A 23,666-nucleotide genomic window follows, 5' to 3' on the forward strand; every position below is an offset into this window, starting at 1 on the left:
TGCAGGTAAGTTAGATGCTACCTGCATACCTGGGTCTAGCGAAGCACCTCTAAGCGATTGCTGTCTGGGGGGTCATACTCTGTGTGCAAAGCAGGCTCTGCCACACCTTCCCTTCCATGATTCTCTTCTGCCTTTGGCGAGTCAAGGCACCTCCATTGACATCATCATCTGCCTATTTGCGAGAAGAATGACAGTGAGATCACCAATTTGCATGTTCCATATGTTCTCCTCACTGCTATATCAAAGACAAAGACGTAATGGTTAGCATTTGTCTCCTAAGGACCACCCTTCGTCTAGTCATCATCTGAAGCTTCCTCTTAAGGCCCACTGACTCATGTCTAGGCCACAACATTGGTAGCCAGTTCTTACTTCGCATTCGCATAGGAATGTTTTGCTGCAATTGTATAGCGTGTTGGTGGGGCCTTATCTGGAGTATTGTGTGCAGTTTTGGTGTCCTTATCTGAGGAAAGATGTCCTTGCTATAGAGGGAGTACAGCAAAGGTTTACTAGGCTGATTACTGGGATGACAGGTTTGTCATATGAGGAAAGACTAAGTCATTTAGGATTATGTTCACTGGAGTTTAGATGAGTGAGTGGAAATCTATGGAAACTTATAAAATTCTAACAGGATTAGACAGGGTAGATTCAGAAAGAATGTTCCCATGGTGGGGGAGTCCAGAACTAGGGTTTATAGTTTGAGGATGAGGCATAAACGTTTCAGAACTGAGAAATTTCTTCACCCAGAGGGTGGTGATGTGTGGAATTCACTACCACAGAATGTGGTTGAGGCCAAAATGTCTGATTTCAAGAAGAAATTAGATATAGCGTTTGGGGCTAAAGGGATACAGATACTGAATTTAGTAATCAGAAGTGATCAAAATAAACTGCGGAGAAGGCTCAAAGGACCAAACGGCCTATTCCTGCTTCTAGTTTCTATATTTCTGCTTTGGCAACATCCTACAATGCCCTTGCCTCACACCACATAACCAAGTGGCCATACCTTTGGCCACCCTACTATACCCTGAGTTCTCATCTAAGGCATAGGCATTGTCTAAGTGTTCACTCCATGGCCTTGCGTTCACCCTGGTCTATTGATGGCATTTGTCAATACCAACTTCTTCAAGAAGCCAAAGATGTCATCCCAGCTTCCCTCGAGTGTCACTCCAGGCTCCCTCAGAGACAACCCCCCCGATTACTCAGAGCACTCTACGAGCGCTGCGTTTATTTCTGAGCTCTCCTTTTAAAGCCAGTCGTGCTTCACGCTGTTGTGACATCACGCCACCGTGGATGGATATTTTGACAGACAACATCATTGCAGTGTATAGACTCAAGAATGATGTCCCCGATGCTGAACAATAGGAAACGTGGCTCGCCACTGACAGTGCAAGGGACAATCATGGTAATCTTTCACACCAATATAAAACGCATCTTTGAATATTTTCCACTCTCTTCACCTGATCTGCCCAATGCAAACAGGAGCGGAAAATCCCAGTCTTAGTCCAAGATGGGAGAAGTCCACTCTCAATCACGTAATGGGCGCGATATTACCATCTCAGCGTGGTGAGCCAGGAAAATAGCACGGGTGGCCAAAAATGGACCAAATCAGTTTCCAGTCCTCCCAGGCTCTCTTTATGCCCAGAAAGAGCATGAAGCCTATTAACATAAAAATTATGCAATTTAAAAGCACTTATCTGGTTCAGCAGGTCTGCTACCACCCTCCCGGATGCTTTCGCCTTCAACAGTGAGACATCATGTTGACGAGAATCATTTTGCAGTAATGGAGATCAGGCACCATGGCAATGCTGGGGATTCAGAGCCCATTGAAGCCCCTGGGTGGTAGGGCACCTGGACGGGTAGTGCCTATCGGGCAGTGCCAGCCTGGCAGGGCCACCTGGCACCCTGATGGTGACCCAGTGCTGGGGCAGTGCAAAGGATTGGGCCTGAATGGGAATGGGGCTATGATGGGGGTGTGACATGTTCAATGACGAGGACGCTTATGCAGGGGAGAGCTCCACAAGGCAGCTAGTTAGCAGCAGGGAAGCACTGCAAGGGTGGTAGTATTCAGTGGGGAGCTCTGTAAGGAGGGTGGTCATGGAGTGAGTAGGGCGTGCAGAGGGTGATTGAGACAGGGCAGGTGCACAAGGAGACAGAGAGTCCTGATGCTCCGAAGCCAGCATTTTGTTTTGATGTGGTGGGGGGTGTGACAGTGCCACCAATGTAGCAGGAGGTGGAGGGGGGTAATTTCTGATGTCTGTTGGGGGAGGGTGGGAGCAGGAGTCCTGGTTCAATAGTAGATCGGAGCGCCCTGTGCAATGACACCTGAGCACTTTGAAGCCCCCTGACCCCATTGGACAAATCTCCCAGCTACCAGACAATTGCAGTTCCAAGCTCACACCAAATATTGAAGTGAAACACTCCCATTTTCACGTCGTTATGACACTTGAATTTTTTAGGAAATTCCACCTAATGACTTGCAAAAGATTAAAAGTTAAAACAGAGAATGGGAGGAAATGTGCAAACCTGAAGTAAAGGGTTTAAAATATTATTTTATTATTAATATTATTTTTGTTGAATTACATTAATGTAGTAATAAAGATGCTTCTGACAGTTTAGTAGCTTAATTACTGGAATTCTAATTGGTTGTTTAATTTCAAATGTATGGTAAGAAGTTCCACAGCTCCAGGAATTCCTTTTGTAGCCGATGTTAAACCATAACAATAATACTTATCCCTTAAAACTACAATTTCATAAGGATTATCATCAACTTTTTATTTACCTTTCTTAATAAATGTTTTCTTGTAGATTCACCTGCTTTGAGAGAACTGAACAATAACTTTGTCAAGCTGGTGCAGGAACATGAAGTCAACGTACTGAGTTTTGGGGAAATGTTACCAACCTACATTGGCAGTATGATCAAACTGCATGTGGTACCTCCAATGTCAGCAGGTATAGTATACCTCAGACTAGCGAGACGATCCATGAGAGCCACTTCCCATTCCCTTGATCATATTCCCACTAAATCACCCAACATTGCTTCCTGGCCCTCATGTTAGTTGATACTGTGAATGTTTCTCTCACCTCAGGAACTGTCCCCATCTCATTCAAATTCTCTGCTATCACCCCTTGATTCCTCTGTCCTTGTAAACTACCTCAATCTCCTTGTCTTATCCAGGAGTCTTGTCACCTCCCAAGCTTGTGTACATCTTTCCCAAACTGTATATTTGGATCCTTTCAAACAATTTTCTATTCTCTCCAGTATTGAAAATGGCTCTTGATGAGTCTAATGGCCCCCATCTGTGCTGTCATGATTCCAAGGGCAGAATGTTACGATCCCCCCCCTGGTGGTTTTGCAGCCCTCAAAACTGTGCCCTGACCTGGCCATAATTTTACCTCGGGCAATTTAAAGAAAGCTATTAGCACAGACAATGTGGAATCTGTATGGGTCGAATTAAGAAACACCAAAGTCACGGACCACCAAGCTGTGGTGGTAATGTTGGTAATAATAGCAGACAGGAAATGAGAAATGCATGTGATAAAGGAACATCTGTGATTATGGGTGACTTTAATTTGCATAAAGATTGGGTGAGTCAAATTAGTCACAGTACAGTGGTTTTCTGGACCAATGCATTGAGAAACCAACAAGGGAACAGGCCTTCCTGGACTGGATATTGTGATTGAGAAACAACTAGTTAGCAGTCTAGTTGTGAGTAAACCCTTGGGGATGAGTGACCATAATATGATAGAATACTTTATCAATATGGATAGTGAGATAACTGATACTCAGACCAGGGCCCTAAAAGTAACTATGATGGTATGAGTTACTATGATGGACTGGGAAAAATTACTGAAAGAAAGGACAGTGGACAGGCAATGGCAGGCATTCGAGGAACAAATAGGTTAACTCCTAACATTGTTTATTCCTATTTGGTGCAAGAGTGGAAGGGGAACTGTGGCCAAACCGTGGCTTACAAGGGAAATTTGAGATGGTATTAAATTCAAAGAAATAAACAGATTGGAAAGATAAATCAATGGACCTGAGGATTGGGAGCCCTTTAAAGTTCAGCAAAGGCAGACCAAGAGGTTAAATAAGAAGGGAAGAATAGTGTATGAAAGTAAGCTAGTAGGGAATATATAAACTGATTGTAAAAGTTTTTACAGTTATGTAAAAAGAAAATAATTGTGTAGCACAGTGGTTAGCACTGTTGCCTCATGGTGAAAGGAACCCAGGTTCAATTCTGGCCTCAAGTCACTGTCAGTGTCAAGTTTGCACGTTCTTTCTGTGTCTGCATGGGTTTCCTCTGAGTGCCCTGGTTTCCACCCACTCTCCAAAGATGTGTAGATTAGGTGGATTAGGCATACTTAATTGCCCCTTAGGTAAATACGTGGGGTTATGTGGATGGGGCCTGGGTGGGGTTGTGGTCGGTGCAGACACGATGGATCAAATGGCTTCCTGCACTATAGGGCTTCTATGAATTGACAAAAAAAAATGTAAGCTCCTTACAGTCAAATGGGGGAATTCAGAATGAGGGAAAAGGAAATGGCTGAGGAAATAAATTTGTACTTTGCTTCTGCCTTCACAAAGGAAGACATAAATAATATACCAGAGGTTCTGAGAAACACAAGTTTTAGTGAGGAGCTGAAGGAATTTAGTATTACTAGAGAAATGGTTTTGGGGAAATTAATGGGATTGAAGGTAGATACATCTCCAGGCCTGATAACCTTCATCCCAGAGTACTTAACGAAGTGACTCCAGAAATGGTAGATCCATTGGTGGTCATTCTACAAAATTCTTTAGACTCTGGAATGGTTCCTACATATTGGAGGGTACCTAATGTAAATAAGCTATTCAAAAAGAGAGGTAGAGAGAAAACAGGGAACTGTAGACCAGTGAGCCTAACATCAGTAGTAGGGAAGTTACTAGAGTCCATTATGAAGGATTTCATAGCACAGGATTTGGAAAGCAGTGGTATAATCAGACAGAGTCAATATGGATTTATGAAAGGGAAATTATGCTTGACAAATGTACTGGAATTCTTTGAGGATGTAACTAGTAGAGTTGACCAGGGAGAATTGAGGGATGTGGTTTATTTAGACTTTTAGAAGGAATTTGCAAAGTCTCACATAACAAATTATCATGTAAAGTTAAAGTGGATGGAATTGCATATATTGTCTTGAGGTGGTGAGAAAGCTGGTTTAGCAGACAAGAAGCAAAGAGTTGGAATAAATGGGTTTTTTATGATTGGCAGGCAGTGACTAGTCAGATGCTGCAGGGATCTGTGCTAGGACCTCAACTATTTACATTATATATTAATGATTTGAACGAGGGAGCAAAATGTATTATCTCCAAAGTTGCAGATGATACAAAGTTGGGTGGGAAGGTGAGCTGTGAGGAGGATACAGAGATGCTTGAGTGTGATTTGGACAGGCTGAGTGAGCGGGCATATAAGAACATAAGAAGTAGGAGCAGGAGTAGGCCATCTGGCCCTTCGAGCCTGCGCTGCCATTCAATAAGATCATGGCTGATCTGAAGTGGCTCAGTTCCACTTTCCCGCTTTCTCCCCATAACCCTTAATTCCCTTGCCTACCAAAAACCTATCTACCCGTGACTTAAATATATTTAGCGAGGTAGCCTCCACCACATCAACGGGCAGAGAATTCCAGAGATTCACCACCCTTTGAGTGAAGAAGTTCCTCCTCAACTCCAATCTAAACTGCCCCCCCTTACCTTGAGGCTGTGCCCTCTAGTCTGAGCGGGAAGAATCTCTCTACCTCTACCCAATCCATCCCCTTCATTATCTTATACGCCTCTATAAGATCCCCCCTCATCCTTCCAAACTCCAACGAGTACAGACCCAGCCTATTTAGTCTCTCTTCATAGTCCAACCCCCTCATCTCCGGTATCAGCCTAGTGAACCTCCTCTACACTCCCTCCAAGGCCAAAATATCCTTGCGCAAGTGCGGCGACCAAAACTGCACACAGTACTCCAGCTGCAGCCTCACCAGTACCCTGTACAGTCGCAGCAAGACCTCCCTACTTTTATATTCTATCCCCCTCGCTATAAAGGCCAGCATCCCATTCACCTTCTTGATCACCTGCTGCACCTGCAGACTGGGTTTTTGCGTCTCATGCACAAGGACCCCCAGGTCCCTCTGCACCATAGCATACTGCAGCTTTTCGCCCTTTAAATAGTAATCCCTCCTACTATTATTCCTGCCAAAGTGGATAACCTCACACTTGCTAACATTATACTCCATCTGCCAGGTCCTCGCCTACTCGCTCAACCTATCTAGATCCTTCTGCAGACTTTCCACACCCTCCGCACAATTTGCTTTTCCACTCATCTTTGTGTCATCAGCAAATTTCGACACCCTACACTCAGCCCCCTCCTCCAGATCATCTATATAAATGGTAAATAGCTGAGGCCCCAGCACCGATCCCTGCGGCACTCCACTAGTCTCCAACCGCCAATCAGAATAGCACCCATTGATACCAACTCTCTGCCTCCTATTAGACAGCCAATCCTCTATCCACGCTAACACCTTACCCCCAACTCCATGCCCCCTAACCTTTTGAAGCAACTTTTTGTGCGGCACCTAATTAAACGCCTTCTGAAAATCAAGAAACACCACATCCACCGGTTCCCCTCTGTCTACCGCAGTAGTCACATCCTCATAGAATTCCAATAAATTTGTCAAACACGACTTCCCCTTAATGAATCCGTGATGCATCTGCTCTATCAAACAATTCTTCTCTAGGTACCTCGCTATTTCTTCTTTGATGACGGATTCCAGCATTTTTCCAACAACAGACGTTAAACTAACCGGCCTATAATTCCCTGCCTTTTGCCTGCTACCTTTTTTAAACAGCGGCGTAATATTAGCCATTTTCCAATCTTCCGGCACTTCCCCGGAACCCAGCGAAGTTTGGTAAATAATCACTAAGGCATCTACTATCACCTCTGCCATTTGCCATCTGCATGGCAACACGCAATGTACTGTGGATAAATGTAAAATTATCCACTTCAGTAGCAAAAATAGAAAGGCATATTATTTGAATAGGTGTAAGTTGAGAGACGGGGATACTCAGTGTGACCTTGGTGTCCTCATTGCATAAGTTGCTAAAAGTGCACAGGTGCAGCAGGCAGTAAAGAAGACAAATGGTATGTTGGCCTTTAAAGTGAGAGGATTTGAGTATAAAAATAGGGATGTTTTACTGAAATTGTATAGGGCATTGATGAAGCCGCACCTGGAGTATTGTGTGCAGTTTTGGTGTCCTTATCTGAAGAAGAATTTCCTTGCTATGGAGAAAGTTTGGCAGACATTTACCAGGTTGATTCCTGGGATGACAGGTCTGCCATATGAGGAGAGACCAAGTTGGTTACAATTATATTCATTGGAGTTTAGAAGAGTGAGAGGGGATCTTATAGAAATTTATAAAATTCTAACAGGATTAGACGGTAATTATTATCAATGTAGACTTGATGGACCAAAATGTCTTTCTGCGCTGTACGATTCTACAACTATGACTTTATAGTGTTAACCTCGAGTTATGCTGAAAAATGAGACAGGTTGTTAAAACTTTTCATGTTGTACTCATTAGAACAGATGCAAGAATGCCAAATTTTGAAGGGAACAGCAGTCAATACTGCATGAGAAAAGAATGCTGATGATTTGACAAGTAGACTCTGTTAAGTTATGACACTGCCATGGAGAATCTACATGGAACTACTGCCCCCCATACTTTTGTTCAATTTTAAAAAGTCTGAATGCTTGGACATTTCTCTTTTGGTTGCCGATAACAAGTGCCTGTGTATGTTAATTTAGTAAACATAAGTGAGCCACATTACGAGTCTGATAATCTCAAATTAGTTGTTAATGCACTCAGGGATTGTTCAGCAAGTGCTGTTCAATTGCAGAATCACATTTAACATTAAATATTATATTCTGAGTTTTGTAAGCACAGGCTGGTTGACTACATTCAGCACTCTTCACATAGCCATAGGGACATACCATCAAAGGGACATGCTGTTTGATACAATCCATTAGTTACAGGACATATGGCCTACATCACTGGCATTGCATCGGCCCTAAAATATACAACGTTATCAATTTGTGTGGTGTATAGAACGTCTTTTTGGCTTGGCAGTAGCACCCTGTTAGTGGAATATATCACTCATGTTGCTACTGCATACCAGCAGTGTGAAGTAGCTAGCTTCACCAGTTCCTCAAATTAAACAAAAACGTGGGGGCCAATAGTTCTCTGGTGCATTCTATGGCAGTGCCTCAGCCAATCAGAATCAATTTGCCGACCAATTAACATCCTTTTCTCATGTTTGCTTAGAATTTGGCATTCTTACGTTTGGACTGATGAGTGCAGGATGAAAAGGTTTGAGAGTATGCCTCTTTTTCAGCAATACTCAAATAAAGTTTTAGATATTATGATGCAACAAGTAAAGGATGCTTATGATAAATACCAGATTCATAGTTCAGTCAAGGGTTAAGCTGAATACAAAAGATAAAATGGAGAACCGACAAAGTTTTTTAAAAAAAGGAGAAATGGGGTGGATGAAAATAGATTAGCATATAAAATAAAAATATTTTAGAAGCATAGAAATATTAAAAGGGTAGCCAAAGGAAGGATGAGGCCAATTAGCAACCAAAGGGTGATTTTTATTGAGGCAAAAGTCAATCAAGAATCTATCTAACTCAACTTTAAAAATAGTCAGTGTCCTTGTTTCCACTGTTCTTTGGAGAAGAGAATTCTACAGACTAAGACTCTTTTGGCGTTCATTGCAAGAGGACTTGAGTACAGGAGCAAGGCTGTCTTACTGCAGCTGTACAGGACCTTAGTGAGATCACACTTGGAGTATTCTGTGCAGTTTTGGTCTCCTTGCCTAGAAAGGACATGCTTGCCATAGAGAGAGTACAGCGAAGGTTCACCAGATTAATTCTTGAGATGGCAGGATTATAGTATAAGGAGGTATTGGATCGCCCAGGTCTTTATTCACTCAAGTTTAGAAGAATGAGAAGGGATCTCGTTGAAATGTATAAAATTCTGCTGAGGTTGGAAAGACTGGATGCAGGGATGTTGTTTGCTCCGGCTGAGGGTCTAGAACAAGGAATCACAGTCTCAGAATACAGGGTGAGATAAGATTTAGGACCGAGATGAGAAGAAACCTTTTCACTCAGAAGATGGTGAACGTGTGGCATTCTCTACCACAGAAGGCTGTGGAGACCAAGTCACTGAATATATTTAAGAAGGAAATAGACAGATTTCTAGACTTTAAAGGCATCAAGGGATATGAGGCGAGTGCGGAAGTTTGGCATTGAGATGGAAGATCAACTATTAGTATATTGAATGGCAGAACAGGCTTAGAGAGCCAAGTGACCTACTGTTCTATTTTCCATGTTTCTCTGAGTTAATAAAATTTCTCCACATCTGCGTCTTAAATGTGAGACTTATTTTGAACTGTGCCTCTCTCATAATGGGGAAGTCAGCATCCATCCTGTCAAGTCTCCTCATGATCTTCTAAACCCCATTGGATGTAGGCCCAACTTTTTCCCACTAGATAATCCCTTCATCCCATGAATAAGTTGTGTGAACCTTCTCTGAACTGCTTCTAATGTAATTATACCCTTTCCTAACTAATGAGATCAAAATTGTTCACTTGCTGTATCTCCATACTAACCTTTTATGATTCATATCGAAACCCGTGTACCACTGTTTAACTAAGTACTGTTTTTCTATTCTTCCTAACATATTCCCACATTATACTTCACCTACCAAAATATTTACCCATTCATATAACCGTTCTCTATCCCTTGCAGCCTCCTTATGCCTGCCTCATAACTTACTCTCCTATATGCCTTTGTGTCGTCAACAAAATTAAGAACCATACATTTAGTCCCTTAATCCAAGTCATTGCTGTAGATTGTAAATAGTTGAGACATTAATCCCTGTGGCACTTCACTCACCTGACGAAGGGGCAGCAAGCACTTCAAAAGCTAGTGGCTAGTGTCTCAACTATTTACAATCTACAGCAATGACTTGGATTAAGGGATCAGATGTATGGTTCTTAATTTCGCTGACGACGCAAAGGTATATAGGAGAGTAAGTTATGAGGAAGGCATAAGGAGTCTGCAAAGGGATGGAGAACGGTTATATGAATGGGTAAATATTTTGGTAGGTGGAGTATAATGTGGGAAAATCTACTGGTTTTTGCTACCAAATAAACCTGTTAGAGTTTAACCTGGTGCTATGAGACTTCTTACTGTGTGCAGTCCACTAGTTACAGCTTGATGGTCCATTTATTTCTACACTCTGCTTCCTGTTAACTATGATGTGGATATGCCGGCATTGGACTGGGGTAAACACAGTAAAAAGTCTGACAACACCAGGTTTTAGTCCAACTGATTTATTTGATAGTAAACTCACAAGCTTTCGGGTTAGCCCCTTCGTCAGGTGAATGGAGAGTTCTGGCCTCAGACAGAGCATATAAAGCACAGACAGTTTAGAGATTACTGATTAGAATGCGATCACCTGACGAAGGGGCTAACCCGAAAGCTTGTGAGTTTACTATCAAATAAATCGGTTGGACTAAAACCTGGTGTTGTCAGACTTTTCCCTGTTAACTAATCAGTCCTCTATCCATGGAACATTTTGCTTTACAAGATTTTTACTTTTCTGCTTTATTCTTCTACCGAGTTGATGACTGTTGAGCAAGGTGCATTGCTTTATTAAATGCTCTATCAACATGCCCTACCACCTTCAATGACTTACATATACACCGGGTTCTCTTTGTTCCTGTACCTCTGAAAGTTTCTCCCTTTATTTTTCACAGTCTCTCCACATTGTCCCTGCTAAAATTAATCACTTCACACTTCTCTGCATTGAACTTCATCTGCCATTTGTCTACCCAATCCACCAACTTGTTTATGTCCTTTTGAAGTTTAAGATGATCTTCATCATGGTTGATAATGCTTCCAATCTTCGTATCATTGACAAATTTTGAAGTCATACCCTATACCTACAATCTAGGTCATTAATATATATCAGGAACATCAAGGGTCACAACACTACGGAACTTCACAACACAGCTTTCTTCAATCTGAAAAACAACTTTGCACTATTCCTATTGATTTGATTTGATTTATTATTGTCACATGTATTAACATACAGTGAAAAGTATTGTTCCTTGTTTCTATACAGTCAAAGCATATAGTTCATAGAGAAGGAAACGAGAGAGTACAGAATGTGGTGTTACAGTCATAGCTAGGGTGTAGAGAAAGATCAACTTAATGCAAGAAAGTCCATTCAAAAGTCTGACAGTAGCAGAGAAGAAGCTGTTCTTGAGTCGGTTGGTATATGACCTCAGAATTTTGTATCTTTTCCCTGACGGAAGAAGGTGGAAGAGAGAATGTCTGGGGTGTGTAGCGTTCTTAATTATGCTGACTGCTTTGCCGAGGCAGTGGGAAATGTAGAAGAGTCAGTGGATGGGAGGCTGGTTTGCATGATGCATTGGGCTGCATTCATAACTTTTTGGTCTTGGGCAGAGCAGGAGCCATACCAAGTTATGATAGAACCAGAAAAAATGTTTTCTATGGTGCATCTGGAAAACTTGATGAATGTCATAGCTGACATACTAAATTTCCTTAGTCTGAGAAAGTAGAGCCATTGATGGGCTTTCTTAACTATAGTGTCGGCATGGGGGGCTTAGAACAGGTTGTTGGTGATCTGGACACCTAAAAACGTGAAGCTTTTGACCCTTTCTACTTCGTCCCCATTGACATAGATGAACATGTATGCATGTTCTCCAATACACTTCCTGAAGTTGATGACAATCTCCTTCGTTTGTTGACATTGAGGGAGAGATTATTGTTGCCGCACCAGTTCACCAGACTCTCTGTCTCATTCCTGTACTCTGTCTCGTCACTGTTTGAGATCCAAGCCACTACAGTGGTGCATCAGCAAACTTGAAAATCGAATTGGAGGAGAATTTGGCCACACAGTCATAGGTGTATAAGGATATAGTAGGGGGCTGAGAACACAGCCTTGTGGGGCAGTAGTGTTGAGGATGATCATGGAGGAGGTTTTGTTGCCTAGTCTTACTAATTACAGTCTGTGGGTTAGGAAGTTCAGGATCTAGTTGCAGAGGGAGGTGCCAAGGCCCAGAACACAAAGTTTGGAGATAAGTTTTATGGGAATAATGATGTTGAAGGCTGAGCAGTAGTCAATAAATAGGAGTCTGACATAGGTATACTTTTATCTTGGTATTCCAGGGTTGAGTGCATGGCCAGGGAGATGGTGTCTGCTATGGACCTGTTGCGGCGGTAGACAAACTGTAGTGGATCCAGGTAGTCTGGGAGGCTGGAATTGATTCATGCATGACTAGCTTTTTGAAGCACTTCATAATGATGGATGTCAGAGCCACCAGCCGATAGTCATTAAGGCACACTGTTTGGTTTTTCTTAGGTACTGGGATGATGGATTCCAATCTATATTTGGAAGTTTCTCTGTTATAATTATTCCTGTAATTTCTTTGCAGATTTATTATTCTATATCCTGCATCCCTTCCACTAGTGGTGGTCTATATATCTCACCAATCAATGTTATTGCACCTTTTTCTATTCTTCACCTTAGTCAGAGAGATGACATCCTTAACCCTTCTAGCGCATTCTCCCTCTGCAATACTGGTCACTGTCTTACCACCTTGTCCCACCCCCATCGATTAGCATGGCGAGGTGGGAAAATAGCGTGTGGTGTGAAAAGTTAGTATTGTGCCTGGCGTCACACAGTTTCCAATCTTCCCAGCCATTTTTTCCAGTTGTGAACCGTTTTGTGCCCAAAATAGGTGCCAAAGTGGTCCAGGCAGTAAAACTGCATCTTCAGGAGCCCGATGCCTGCTCGGCAAAGGATCAGCACGTGCGCCCTCACTGCCATTGCCATCGTCTCCCAGGCCCCATTGCCATCCTGACCCCTGGGTCATCGCCTGTCCTGGAGGAAAGAAATGATGCTCCTCTCTTTGAAAGCATCCAGCAGATGGCCCCGCTTTCTCTCCAAAAACATTGTTGCTGCTCTTCATGGTGCCATCTTCTTGGCATAACTGACACTGAGTCCATCGTTAGTGCTTATATGGAGCTGCCCCTTGTTAACGCCGTACAACTGTGGCCACTTTGAGTGAGTCAAGTACCCGGAGCGTCCATGCTGGCGTGAATCGCATTGAGGCTCTTTCATTGCACTAAGTGTCAAAATATTGCAGTGCGGGTACATTGAAAAAACTGGTGTGATTCAGACTTTTATGACATTTTAGAATTTTTTTGATCAATACTGTCACTTGCCCCCTCCCATCTACTCTCTTTTCTTCCACACCTGTCTCTCCAAAAAGACATCCACGAATATTTACTGTCCAGTCCTGCCGTCTTGGAGCCATATCTCCGTAATAACAATTATATCATAGTTCCATGAATTAGCCTGTGCCTGCAGTTCATCAATATTATTAACCACATTCCTTGCATTCACATACATGCACAGTAATCCTGGTTTAGGCTTTTTGACTTCCCCTGTTACTCTGACTCTATCTAATGACTTACTATTGCTCACTTTAGTTTTATCAAACTCTCCAAGTAGTCTGTTTCCCTCTCTGGTATATCCTCCTAATCAGTTAATGAATGTCTACTTACAATTTCCAGTTTTTCTCTCCTTTTGGAATTTCCCCTCAATGTCCTAATCCCCTCCTAGTGACAAAGATGTATGTATAAGATTTTAGTATTTAGAGTCTTTCCTTCCTACAAAACACTAAGCTCTTTGAATACCCAATGTTCTCTCATTGTGTTTTCCCTTGTGAGTTTCAGGAAGTTCTGTACGCATAGTTAAAGGCAAAATCCCTGGTTAAAAGAATGAATAATTAGCGTTTCACATATTTAAATAATCAACATTCTTGTCCCATACACTGAAGATTACATTCAGCTGACAATTTCTGCTCTTTCAATCAGTCATCCCTTGTTCCTTCAAAGACAGGGATGGTCACTCTCGTAGTAAATCACAGAAACTGATGTTCCAGTACAAGTAGTGTTATTCCACTGATCGTACCAATAGCAATAAGAAAATTTAGCTTAAAATATTTACAACAGAGGATCACTGATAACAACGAGGCAACAGTAAGCATATCACATAAGAAGAAAACTAGGATTTAGATACTACTATTCAAAACCTCAGGATATTCCAAATTGTATTATAGCCAGTTATCTGTGATGTAGTGTAGAAATTCTTTCAAACTCAATATTCCCCTCCGTGTAGGCAGATTTTGTCAGGGTATAAAAGCAACAGCGTTATTGTGGTGGGAGATTTTAATTTCCCCTATATTGACTGGAACTCAGTGCTGGGGCATGGATGGTACAGAGTTTGAAAGGAGCATCCAGGAAGGCTTCCTGAAACAGTATGTAGATAGTCCAACTAGGGAAGGGGCCATACTGGACCTGGTATTGGGGAATGAGCCCAGCCAGGTAGTCGATGTTTCAGTAGGGGAGCAGTTCAGGAACAGTGACCATAATTCAGTAAGCTTTAAGGTACTGATAGAGAAAGATAAGTGACCACAATTCAGTAAGCTTTAAGGTACTGATGGATAAAGATAAGGTGCTAAATTAGGGGAAGGCTAATCACAACAATATTAGGGAGGAACTGAAGAATGTAGATTGGGGGCAGATGTTTGAGGGCAAATTAACATCTGGCATGTGGGAGGCTTTCAAGTGTAAGTTGATAGGGATTCAGTACGGCACGTTCCTGTAAGGATGAAGGATAAGTATGGCAAGTTTTGGGAACTTTGAATAACGAGAGATATTGTGAGCCTAGTCAAAGAGTAAAAGAAAGCATTTGTCAAAGCTAGGAGGCTGGGACCACACAAAGCAAGTATGGAATGCAAGGAAAGTAGGAAGAAACTTAAGCAAGGAGTAAGAAGAACTAAAGGGGGTCATGAAAAAGCATTGGCCAGCAGAATTAAGGAAAATTCCAAGGCTTTTTATACATATATAAAGAGCAAGAGGGCAGCCACGGAGAGGATTGACCCACTCAAGGACAAGGGAGGGAATCTGTGTGTGAAGCCAGAGGAAATGGGCGAGGTATTAAATGAGTACTTTGTGTCAGTGTTCACCAAAGAGAGGACTTGGCGGATGATGAGTCTGGGAAAGGATATGTAGATAGTTTGAGTCATGTTGAGATCAAAAAGGAGGTATTGGGGTTCTTGAGAAACATCAAGGTAGACAAGTCTCCAGGGCTTAATGGGATATACCCCAGAATACAGAAAGAGGCAAGAGAGGAAATTGCTGGGCCCTGAGAGCAATCTTTGTATCCTCACTAGCTACAGGGGAGATCATGATATGGAGATGCTGGCATTGGACTGGGGTAAACACAGTAAGAAGTCTCACAACACCAGGTTAAAGTCCAACAGGTTTATTTGGTAGTAAACGCCACTAGCTTTGGGAATGCTGTTCCTTCGTCAGGTGAGTGGAGAGTTCTGACAATACAGTAAATGAGTACCGAACTCTCCACTCACCTGACGAAGGAACAGCATTCCGAAAACTAGTGGCATTTACTACCAAGTAAACCTGTCGAGTTTTAACCTGGTGTTGAGAGACTTCTTACAGGGGAGGTCCCAGAGGATTGGAAAATGGCCAGTGTTGTTCTCTTGTTTAAGAAAGGTAGCAAGAATAATCCAGGTAATTACAGGCCAGTACATCAGTGAGCCTTACATCAGTGATAGGGAAATTATTGGAGAGGGTTCTTCAAGACAGGATTTATTCCCACTTGGAAATAAGTGGACGTATTAGTGAGAGACAACATGGTTTTGTGAAGGGGAGGTAGTTCTCACGAACTTGATCGAGTTTTTCGAGGAAATGACGAAGACGATTGATGAGTGTAGGGCAGTGGATGTTGTCTACATGGACTTCAGTAAGGCCTTTGACAAGGTGCCTCATGGCAGACTGATACAGAAATGAAGTCGCATGGGATCAGAGATGAGCTGGCAAGGTGAATACAAAACTGGTTTAGTTGAAGAAGGTAGTAAGAAGTCTCACAACATCAGGTTAAAGTACAACAGGTTTATTTGGTAGTAAATGCCACTAGCTTTCAACGCCACTCAGTCAAAGAAGACAGAGGGTAGCAGTGGAAAAGTGCATTTCTGAATGGAGGGCTGTGACAAGTGGTGTTCCTGAGGGATCAGTGCTGGGACCTTTGCTGTTTGTAATATATATAAATGATTTGGAGCAAAATGTAACTGGATTGATTAGTAAGTTTGCGGACTACACAAAGATTGGTGGATTTGCGGATAGTGATGAGGATACAGTAGGATATAGATCAGTTGGAGACTTGGGCAGAGAGTAGGCAGATGGCGTTTAATCCAAACAAATGTGAGGTAATGCATTTTGGAAGGTCTAATACAGATAGGAAATATAGAGTAAATGGCAGAGCCCTTCGGAGTATTGATAGGCAAAGGAATCTGGGTGTACAGGTACACAGGTCACTGAAAGTGGCAATGCAGGTGGAGATGGTAGTCAAGAAGGCACGTGGCATACTTACCTTCATTGGCTGGGGCATTGAGTCTAAAAATTGGTAAATCATGTTGTAGAACCTTAGTGAGGCCGCACTTGGAACATAGTGTTCAATTCTGGTCACCACGCTACCAGAAGGATGTGGAGGCTTTGGAGAGGGTACAGAAAAGCTTTACCAGGATGTTGCCTGGTATGGAGACCATTAGCTATGAGGAGAGGTTGAAGAAACTTGCTTTGTTCTCATTGGAGCGATGGAGGTTGAGGGGAGACCTGATAGAAGTCTACAAGATTGAGGGATATGGATGGAGTGGATAGTCAGAAGCTTTTTCCCAGGGTGGAAGAGTCAATTACTAGAGGGCATAGGTTTAAAGTGCAAGGGGCAAGTTTTAAGAGACGTATAAGGCAGATCTTTTTACACAGAGAGTGGTGGGTGCCTGGAACTCGTTGCTGGGGAAGGTAGTGGAAGAAGATACAGTAGTGACTTTTAAGGGGCGTCTTGACAAGTACATGAATGAGATGGGAATAGAGGGATATGGTCCCCGGAGGCGTAAGGGCTTTTAGTTAAGTCAGGCAGCGTGGTCGGTGTAGGCATGGAAGGCTGAAGGGCCTGTTCCTGTGCTGTAATTTTCTTTGTTCTTTATTTGTACAACATTCCTTCACTTTTATTTATGATTGGTACAAAATCTTGTTTGTTCAAGATTTTGAATGTTTTTCTTCAAACTGATCTTTGGATCAGAATTCCTGCAGTTTAATGGTTGCAAATCAATCATGGAATTCAATGGAAAGAGTGCAATGAGTGAGAATTAAGTACTCATAAGAACATAAGAAATAGGAGCAGGAGTAGGCCATCTAGCCCCTCGAGCCTGCCCCGCCATTCAGTAAGATCATGGCTGATCTGTCGTGGCTCAGTTCCACATTCCCGCCCTCTCCCCATAACCCTTAATCCCCTTGCCTGTCAAAAACCTATCAACCCGCGTCTTAAAAATATTGAGCGAGGCAGCCTCCATCACTTCAACGGGCAGAGAATTCCAGAGATTCACCACCCTTTGAGTGAAGAAGTTCCTCCTCAACTCCGTTCTAAACCGCCCCCCTTTATCTTGAGTCTGTGCCCTCTAGTCCTACTGTCCTTTCTGAGTCGGAAGAGCCTCTTCACCTCTATCCTATCCATCCCATTCAACATCTTATACGTCTCAATGAGATCTCCCCTCATTCTTCTAAACTCTAACGAGTACAAGCCTAGTTTATTCAGCCTCTCCTCATAGTTCAACCCCCTCAACTCCGGAATCAGCCTAGTAAACCTCCTCTGCACTCCCTCCAAGGCCAAAATATCCTTGCGTAAGTGCGGCGACCAAAACTGCACACAGTACTCCAGCTGCGGCCTCACCAGTGCCCTATACGACTGCAGCAAGACCTCCCTACTTTTATATTCAATCCCCCTCGCTATGAAGGCCAGCATCCCATTCGCCTTCCTGACCACCTGCTGCACCTGCAGGCTGGGTTTTTGTGACTCATGCACAAGGACCCCGAGGTCCCTCTGCACCGTCGCATGCTGCAGTTTTTCGCCCCGTAAGTAATAGTCCTTCCTACCATTATTCCTACCAAAGTGGACAACCTCACATTTGCCAACATTAAATTCCATTTGCCAATTCCTGGCCCATTCGCCCAGCCTATCTAGATCCTTCTGCAGACTCTCCACACCCTCCGCACAATTTGCCGTTCCTTCAATCTTGGTGTCATCAGCAAATTTCGACACCATACACTTGGTTCCCTCCTCCAGATCATCTATATAAATGGTAAATAGCTGAGGCCCCAGCACCGACCCCTGGGGCACTCCACTAGTCACCAACCGCCAATCCGAATAGCACCCATTGACCCCCACTCTCTGCCTCCTATTTGACAGCCAATCCTCTATCCACGCTAACACCCTACCCCCAACTCCATGCCCCCTGACCTTCTGTAATAACCTCTTGTGAGGCACCTTGTCAAACGCCTTCTGAAAATCAAGAAACACCACATCCACCGGCTCTCCTCTATCCACCGCCCTAGACACATCCTCATAGAACTCCAATAAATTCGTCAGACACGATTTCCCCTTAACGAAACCATGCTGCGTCTGCTCTACCAAACAATTCTCCTCAAGATGCCTCGCTATTTTCTCCTTGGTCACGGATTCTAACATCTTACCTACCACAGACGTTAAACTAACCGGCCTATAATTCCCCGCCTTTTGCCTGCCACCCTTCTTAAACAACGGCGTAACATTAGCCGTTTTCCAATCTTCCGGCACTTCCCTGGAATCCAGCGACGTTTGGAAAATAATCACCAAGGCATCCACTATCACCTCCAATATAAGTTAAGAATATACCATTAATTTAAAACTGAGTTGTTGTTGTTCATTTGTTCCTTTCATTGTGCCGTGGGAAACATAAATTGAACAGTTGAGAAAATTGAGGAACACTTCGATATGCAGCTTTAATTTAAACACCTTCCAAGCATTCCACTTTAAGGACAATAATTCAATTATTTCTTTATTTAACACTTCTAGTACCAACTCAAACATAAACAATTGCAACTCATTAACTCTTTACTGAACTTAGCTAACTGAACATCAACTTTCAACTGAACTTTAACTCTTAAACTGCATGCTAACTCTAATTGAACATCAATTTTAACTATTAAACTGAAACTAGATACTGCCGAGTTAGGAAAACCCTGGCCAAGAAATATCCTCAATGTAGAATCGATTTTATCCTCTCTGAAGCAATCTTCAAGGTACAAGCTTTATTGCGTTGATTGATCTTTTCTGAGTTATTGCTGCCAAACAAAGAACTCACATGTCTTTTATCCACAATCCTCCACATGCTTCCAGAAGATTCTCTGTCATCCAGCCAATTGTGTAATCAGAGATTGATCACCTGGCTCAAACATCCAGTGAAATTATTTTTGAATGAAGCCATGACACTTAGCTCATTTTACATGTCCTATACATAACAGCCATAAATCGGAGCCATAATGTATCAGTTAATGTAAACAACTTCCCTGATCTGACCAACCCAGGAAGCTTCAAATCGTAGCTCTCAGACCAGAGCCTCTTTTTGACCTGCATCTGGTTTTAATCTATAAATTGACCAAATTCCCAGCATTCTTCACTCTGAGCCAGAATAGCCATTTTAAAGCCACTATTGTCAACGTTGTTATTAAATCATTGTTGCAGCCTCTCTTCCTCCGTCTACAACTTGTTCCTGTACCTTATATTTTCAGTCACTTTAAGTTAGTCTGTAGAAAAAGACTGTTGCACCCCAGATTAACAGGGTGTGAGTTCACATATTTAGTTCTCACCCTGAGCCATCACACTGTGAGGAGCTGTCGTTACTCCTGAAATCAAGTGTTTTTTTATTGGAAAGGGAAAAGAAAATTAGTAGGTGCCATACTGAAGTACTTGTGTGTAGTTTTTAAAACCAAGCTTCAAATTGGCATTGGGAAAGACCATTTTGCACCTTCCTGGTTTGGTTGACTCAGTTTTAGATAATGTAGTTTTCTTACCAACTGAAGGTAGTGATGAGACCTTATTTTTGTCATCAGGTGACAGTTCTGTTACTTTAATGGAATCTGCACAATTACACATTATAAATTTAGATTTTAATTGTTTTTCAGACCTGGGAATTGGGGATTTTATTCCCTTGGACGTTAATCATCTAAACATTTGCAAACCTGGAAGCAGAGATTCCTTCCTTTATCAGCGGAGTCTGAAATTTATAAAAGATGCCCTGGCAAAAGAACTCAAAAAAGATGAATCAAGATCTCACTAAGCAGCCGTACTTTAGTGAGCAAATCCTACTTTACATGGTATTTTATGGCGATGTGTTCCTCAAGTAAACAAAAATGAAAAAGCCAGTGCTTGCTACATTTTAGGATTATACTAAAAATTGTGGTATATAATAAATAAAACAATATATAAACATTTGTAATATTATTATAGGTCCACAAAAGACAATCTGCTAATGCACAAATAACTATTTTGTTTAAAGGATATAATTTTTTTATAAAAGAACTGTATTTCAAAATCTATGTTTAATGAAACTGGTTATTTATTTATTACTGACAGTTTGCTTTGCAACCTCTCAATTAATTTAACCTTACACTTTGGGTTTACATGAAAGGCAACACTCCTGTCTTGCAGTAATGTCAAAACTTGATTAACCAAATTTACGCAAAAACTTTTACTGGTTTTCCACTGTTAATGCTTTTTGCTTTGCCTAATAATGGGACATGGTACCATGGTATATCACAATTATGCAATAAATGGTCCAACATTGAAGACACTAACGTGTTTATTGAAATATTTGCCAGGTTTGTGTGTTGGGTTGTAAAGCCAATCTTGCTTTATTTGGAATGATTTTGTTTTACTTAATAATAGTGAAGACAAAGAAAGGCCCACTTTGTGATTGTCTTGAGCCAACATTTGAAGAATCACAACATCACAAGATTGCATTGCAGATGGTTTTTTCCCCAGTGGAAGATGCCTTGACATCATTTATTTTCAAAACAAATATTAAATTTGAAAACTCATGTTTTTGAAGGTTCTGATCTTTTAAAAGAATTCCCTGAAGAGTTTCATAAGTAGTTAAGTGCTTTTATGTAATCATAAAAAAGTGATCAGGAGATAAATAAATGCAAATATTAGAGACTGTAGATACTAAATGATGACCAGAAACAGTTTGTGGTAATGTAAATACCATTAGAGAGAAATTTTTGGGATAGCAGTGGATACTGTAAGTGGAAATATTAGCAGTGGCATCATGTAAACATAGAAGTGAGTGGAAGACAAAGATGTTCCGTGGGAGCACTGAAGAGAGGCTGCGATTTGCGAGTGGAGAGCTTGTGGGTGAGTACAGCGACTTTTTCTTTCTTTTAAAAACTAACTTTGTTTTAGTGGGGTTTTTTTGCTTGCTTTAAATTTTACCCCGGAAGTAGTTGCTAGGGCACTCGGGTCAAGTTTTTTTTTCACCTTTAAAAGTTTACTCACCTCGGGGATCCGGCCTCATTGTTCCGTGGGAGCACTGAAGAGAGGCTGCGATTTGCGAGTGGAGAGCTTGTGGGTGAGTACAGCGACTTTTTCTTTCTTTTAAAAACTAACTTTGTTTTAGTGGGGTTTTTTTTGCTTGCTTTAAATTTTACCCCGGAAGTAGTTGCTAGGGCACTCGGGTCAAGTTTTTTTTTCACCCTACTATAAATTAGACCGGAGGGGATTCCCGATACTCTACGTAGGTAGAGTATCCCAGCCCTCCCCCCTCCTCTAACCTAAAAAAGAGAGAGAGAGGCTCTGACTGAGAGCAGGTAAGACTGCTTTTGTTTTTGTGTGTGCTGTAAGGGCTTTGGCTCACAGGGCCAAAGAGATAAGGTAAGTTATAAGTTTTTTTTTACTTTTTCCTCTGGGTTGCTAAAAGGGGCAAGTATGGGTGTGAGACCTGTATGTTGTTGCCAATGCAACATGTGGGAGGTCTTGGAGGCTCCTGGTCTACCAGATGTCCACACCTGTGCTCGGTGTGTGGAGCTGCAGACCCTACGGAACCAGGTTAAGGAGCTGCAAATGCAGCTCGAGGACCTTCGGCTCATTCAGGAGAGTGAGGAGGTTATAGATAGGAGCTATCAGCAAGTAGTCACATCAGGGCAACGGGAAGAGGGCACTTGGGTAACTATTAGGAAGGGGAAACCTCGGGTGATGGAGAGCACACCGGTGGATGTCCCCCTTCAAAATAAGTACTCCGGCCTGAGTACTACTGGGGGGGACAGCTCATCTGAGGGAGGAAGCGGTGGCCAGGTCTCTGGAGCTGGGCCAGTAAGTCAAAAAATTAAAAAAGAGAGCAGAAAGGTAGTGCTAATAGGGGACTCCACAGTGAGGGGGGCGGACAGGCGTTTTTGTGGATGTAGACGGGAGTCGCGGATGGTGGTTTGTCTCCCTGGGGCTGGGATTCGGGATGTCTCTGGGCGTGTCCCAGACATCCTGAAAGGGGAGGGTGAGGAACCAGAGGTTGTAGTGCATATAGGTACTACTGACGTAGGCAAGAAGAGGGAGGCAATCGTGAAAAGGGACTATAGGAAACTGGGTAGGCAGCTGAGGAAGAAAAAAGCGAAGGTGGTAATCTCAGGATTGCTGCCTGTGCCACGGGAGAATGAGGGAAGAAATGGAATGAGGTGGAGGCTGAATGCGTGGCTGAGGGACTGGTGCAGAGGGCAGGGATTTCAGTTCCTAGATCACTGGGACCTCTTTAGGGGTAGGTGGGACCTGTACAGTAAAGACGGGTGGCACTTAAATCCCAGGGGGACTAATATCTTGGGAAGACTGGCTAAGGCTACCGGGGGGACTTTAAACTAGAAAGGATGGGGGGAGGGAATTGTGATGGGGAGACTGGGACGGAGGAGGTTAGCTCCCAGGTAGGGGAGGACTGCAGGCAGTATGAGAGGGAGGTTAGACAGGGTTTGGAGAAGGGAAATGCCCAAACTGAGGGGCTGAAGTGTATATATTTTAATGCAAGGAGTGTAGTGAATAAGGTAGATGAGCTTAGGGCATGGATTGCTGCTTGGGAATGTGATGTGGTGGCCATTACGGAGACTTGGATGTCTCAGGGACAGGACTGGGTACTTCAGGTGCCAGGTTTCAGATGCTTCAGGAAGGACAGGGAGGGTGGCAGAAGAGGTGGTGGAGTGGCACTGTTGATCAGGGACAGTGTCATGGCTGCAGAGAAGGAGGATGCCGTGGAGGGACTATCTACAGAGTCTCTGTGGGTGGAAGTTACGGACAGCAAAGGGTCGAAAACTTTGCTGGGTGTATTCTATAGGCCGCCCAATAGTGACAGGGAAGTTGAGGTGCAGATAGGGAAACAGATTCTGGAGAGATGTATTAATAACAGAGTTGTCGTGATGGGAGACTTCAATTTCCCAAACATCGACTGGAATATCCCTAGGGTAAGGGGTTTGGATGGGGAGGAGTTTGTTAGGTGTGTTCAGGAAGGTTTCCTGACACAATATGTGGATAAGCCTACGAGGGGAGAGGCTGTACTTGACCTGGTACTGGCGAATGAACCAGGGCAGGTGATGGATCTCTCGGTAGGAGAGCATCTTGG

General features: G+C 42.8%; 1 protein-coding gene across 6 annotated transcripts in view; it reads left to right on the forward strand.

Moving 5' to 3' along the window:
• Positions 1-20,864, forward strand: part of serac1 (serine active site containing 1) — a 204,481-nt gene extending 183,617 nt beyond the window's left edge. For all 6 annotated transcript variants that reach the window (XM_080200300.1, XM_080200302.1, XM_080200304.1 and 3 more), the window contains 2 exons: positions 2,803-2,946; positions 20,197-20,864. In XM_080200300.1, coding sequence (XP_080056426.1) covers positions 2,803-2,946; positions 20,197-20,351 — 299 coding nt within the window. In that variant the 3' untranslated portion in view covers positions 20,352-20,864. The remainder of the gene's footprint in view (positions 1-2,802; positions 2,947-20,196) is intronic.
• Positions 20,865-23,666: the final 2,802 nt, after the last annotated feature.

The sequence above is a fragment of the Carcharhinus amblyrhynchos genome, chromosome 12, assembly GCF_965287045.1.
Source record: "Carcharhinus amblyrhynchos chromosome 12, sCarAmb.v2.hapA, whole genome shotgun sequence".
In the NCBI taxonomy this organism is placed as follows: domain Eukaryota; kingdom Metazoa; phylum Chordata; class Chondrichthyes; order Carcharhiniformes; family Carcharhinidae; genus Carcharhinus; species Carcharhinus amblyrhynchos.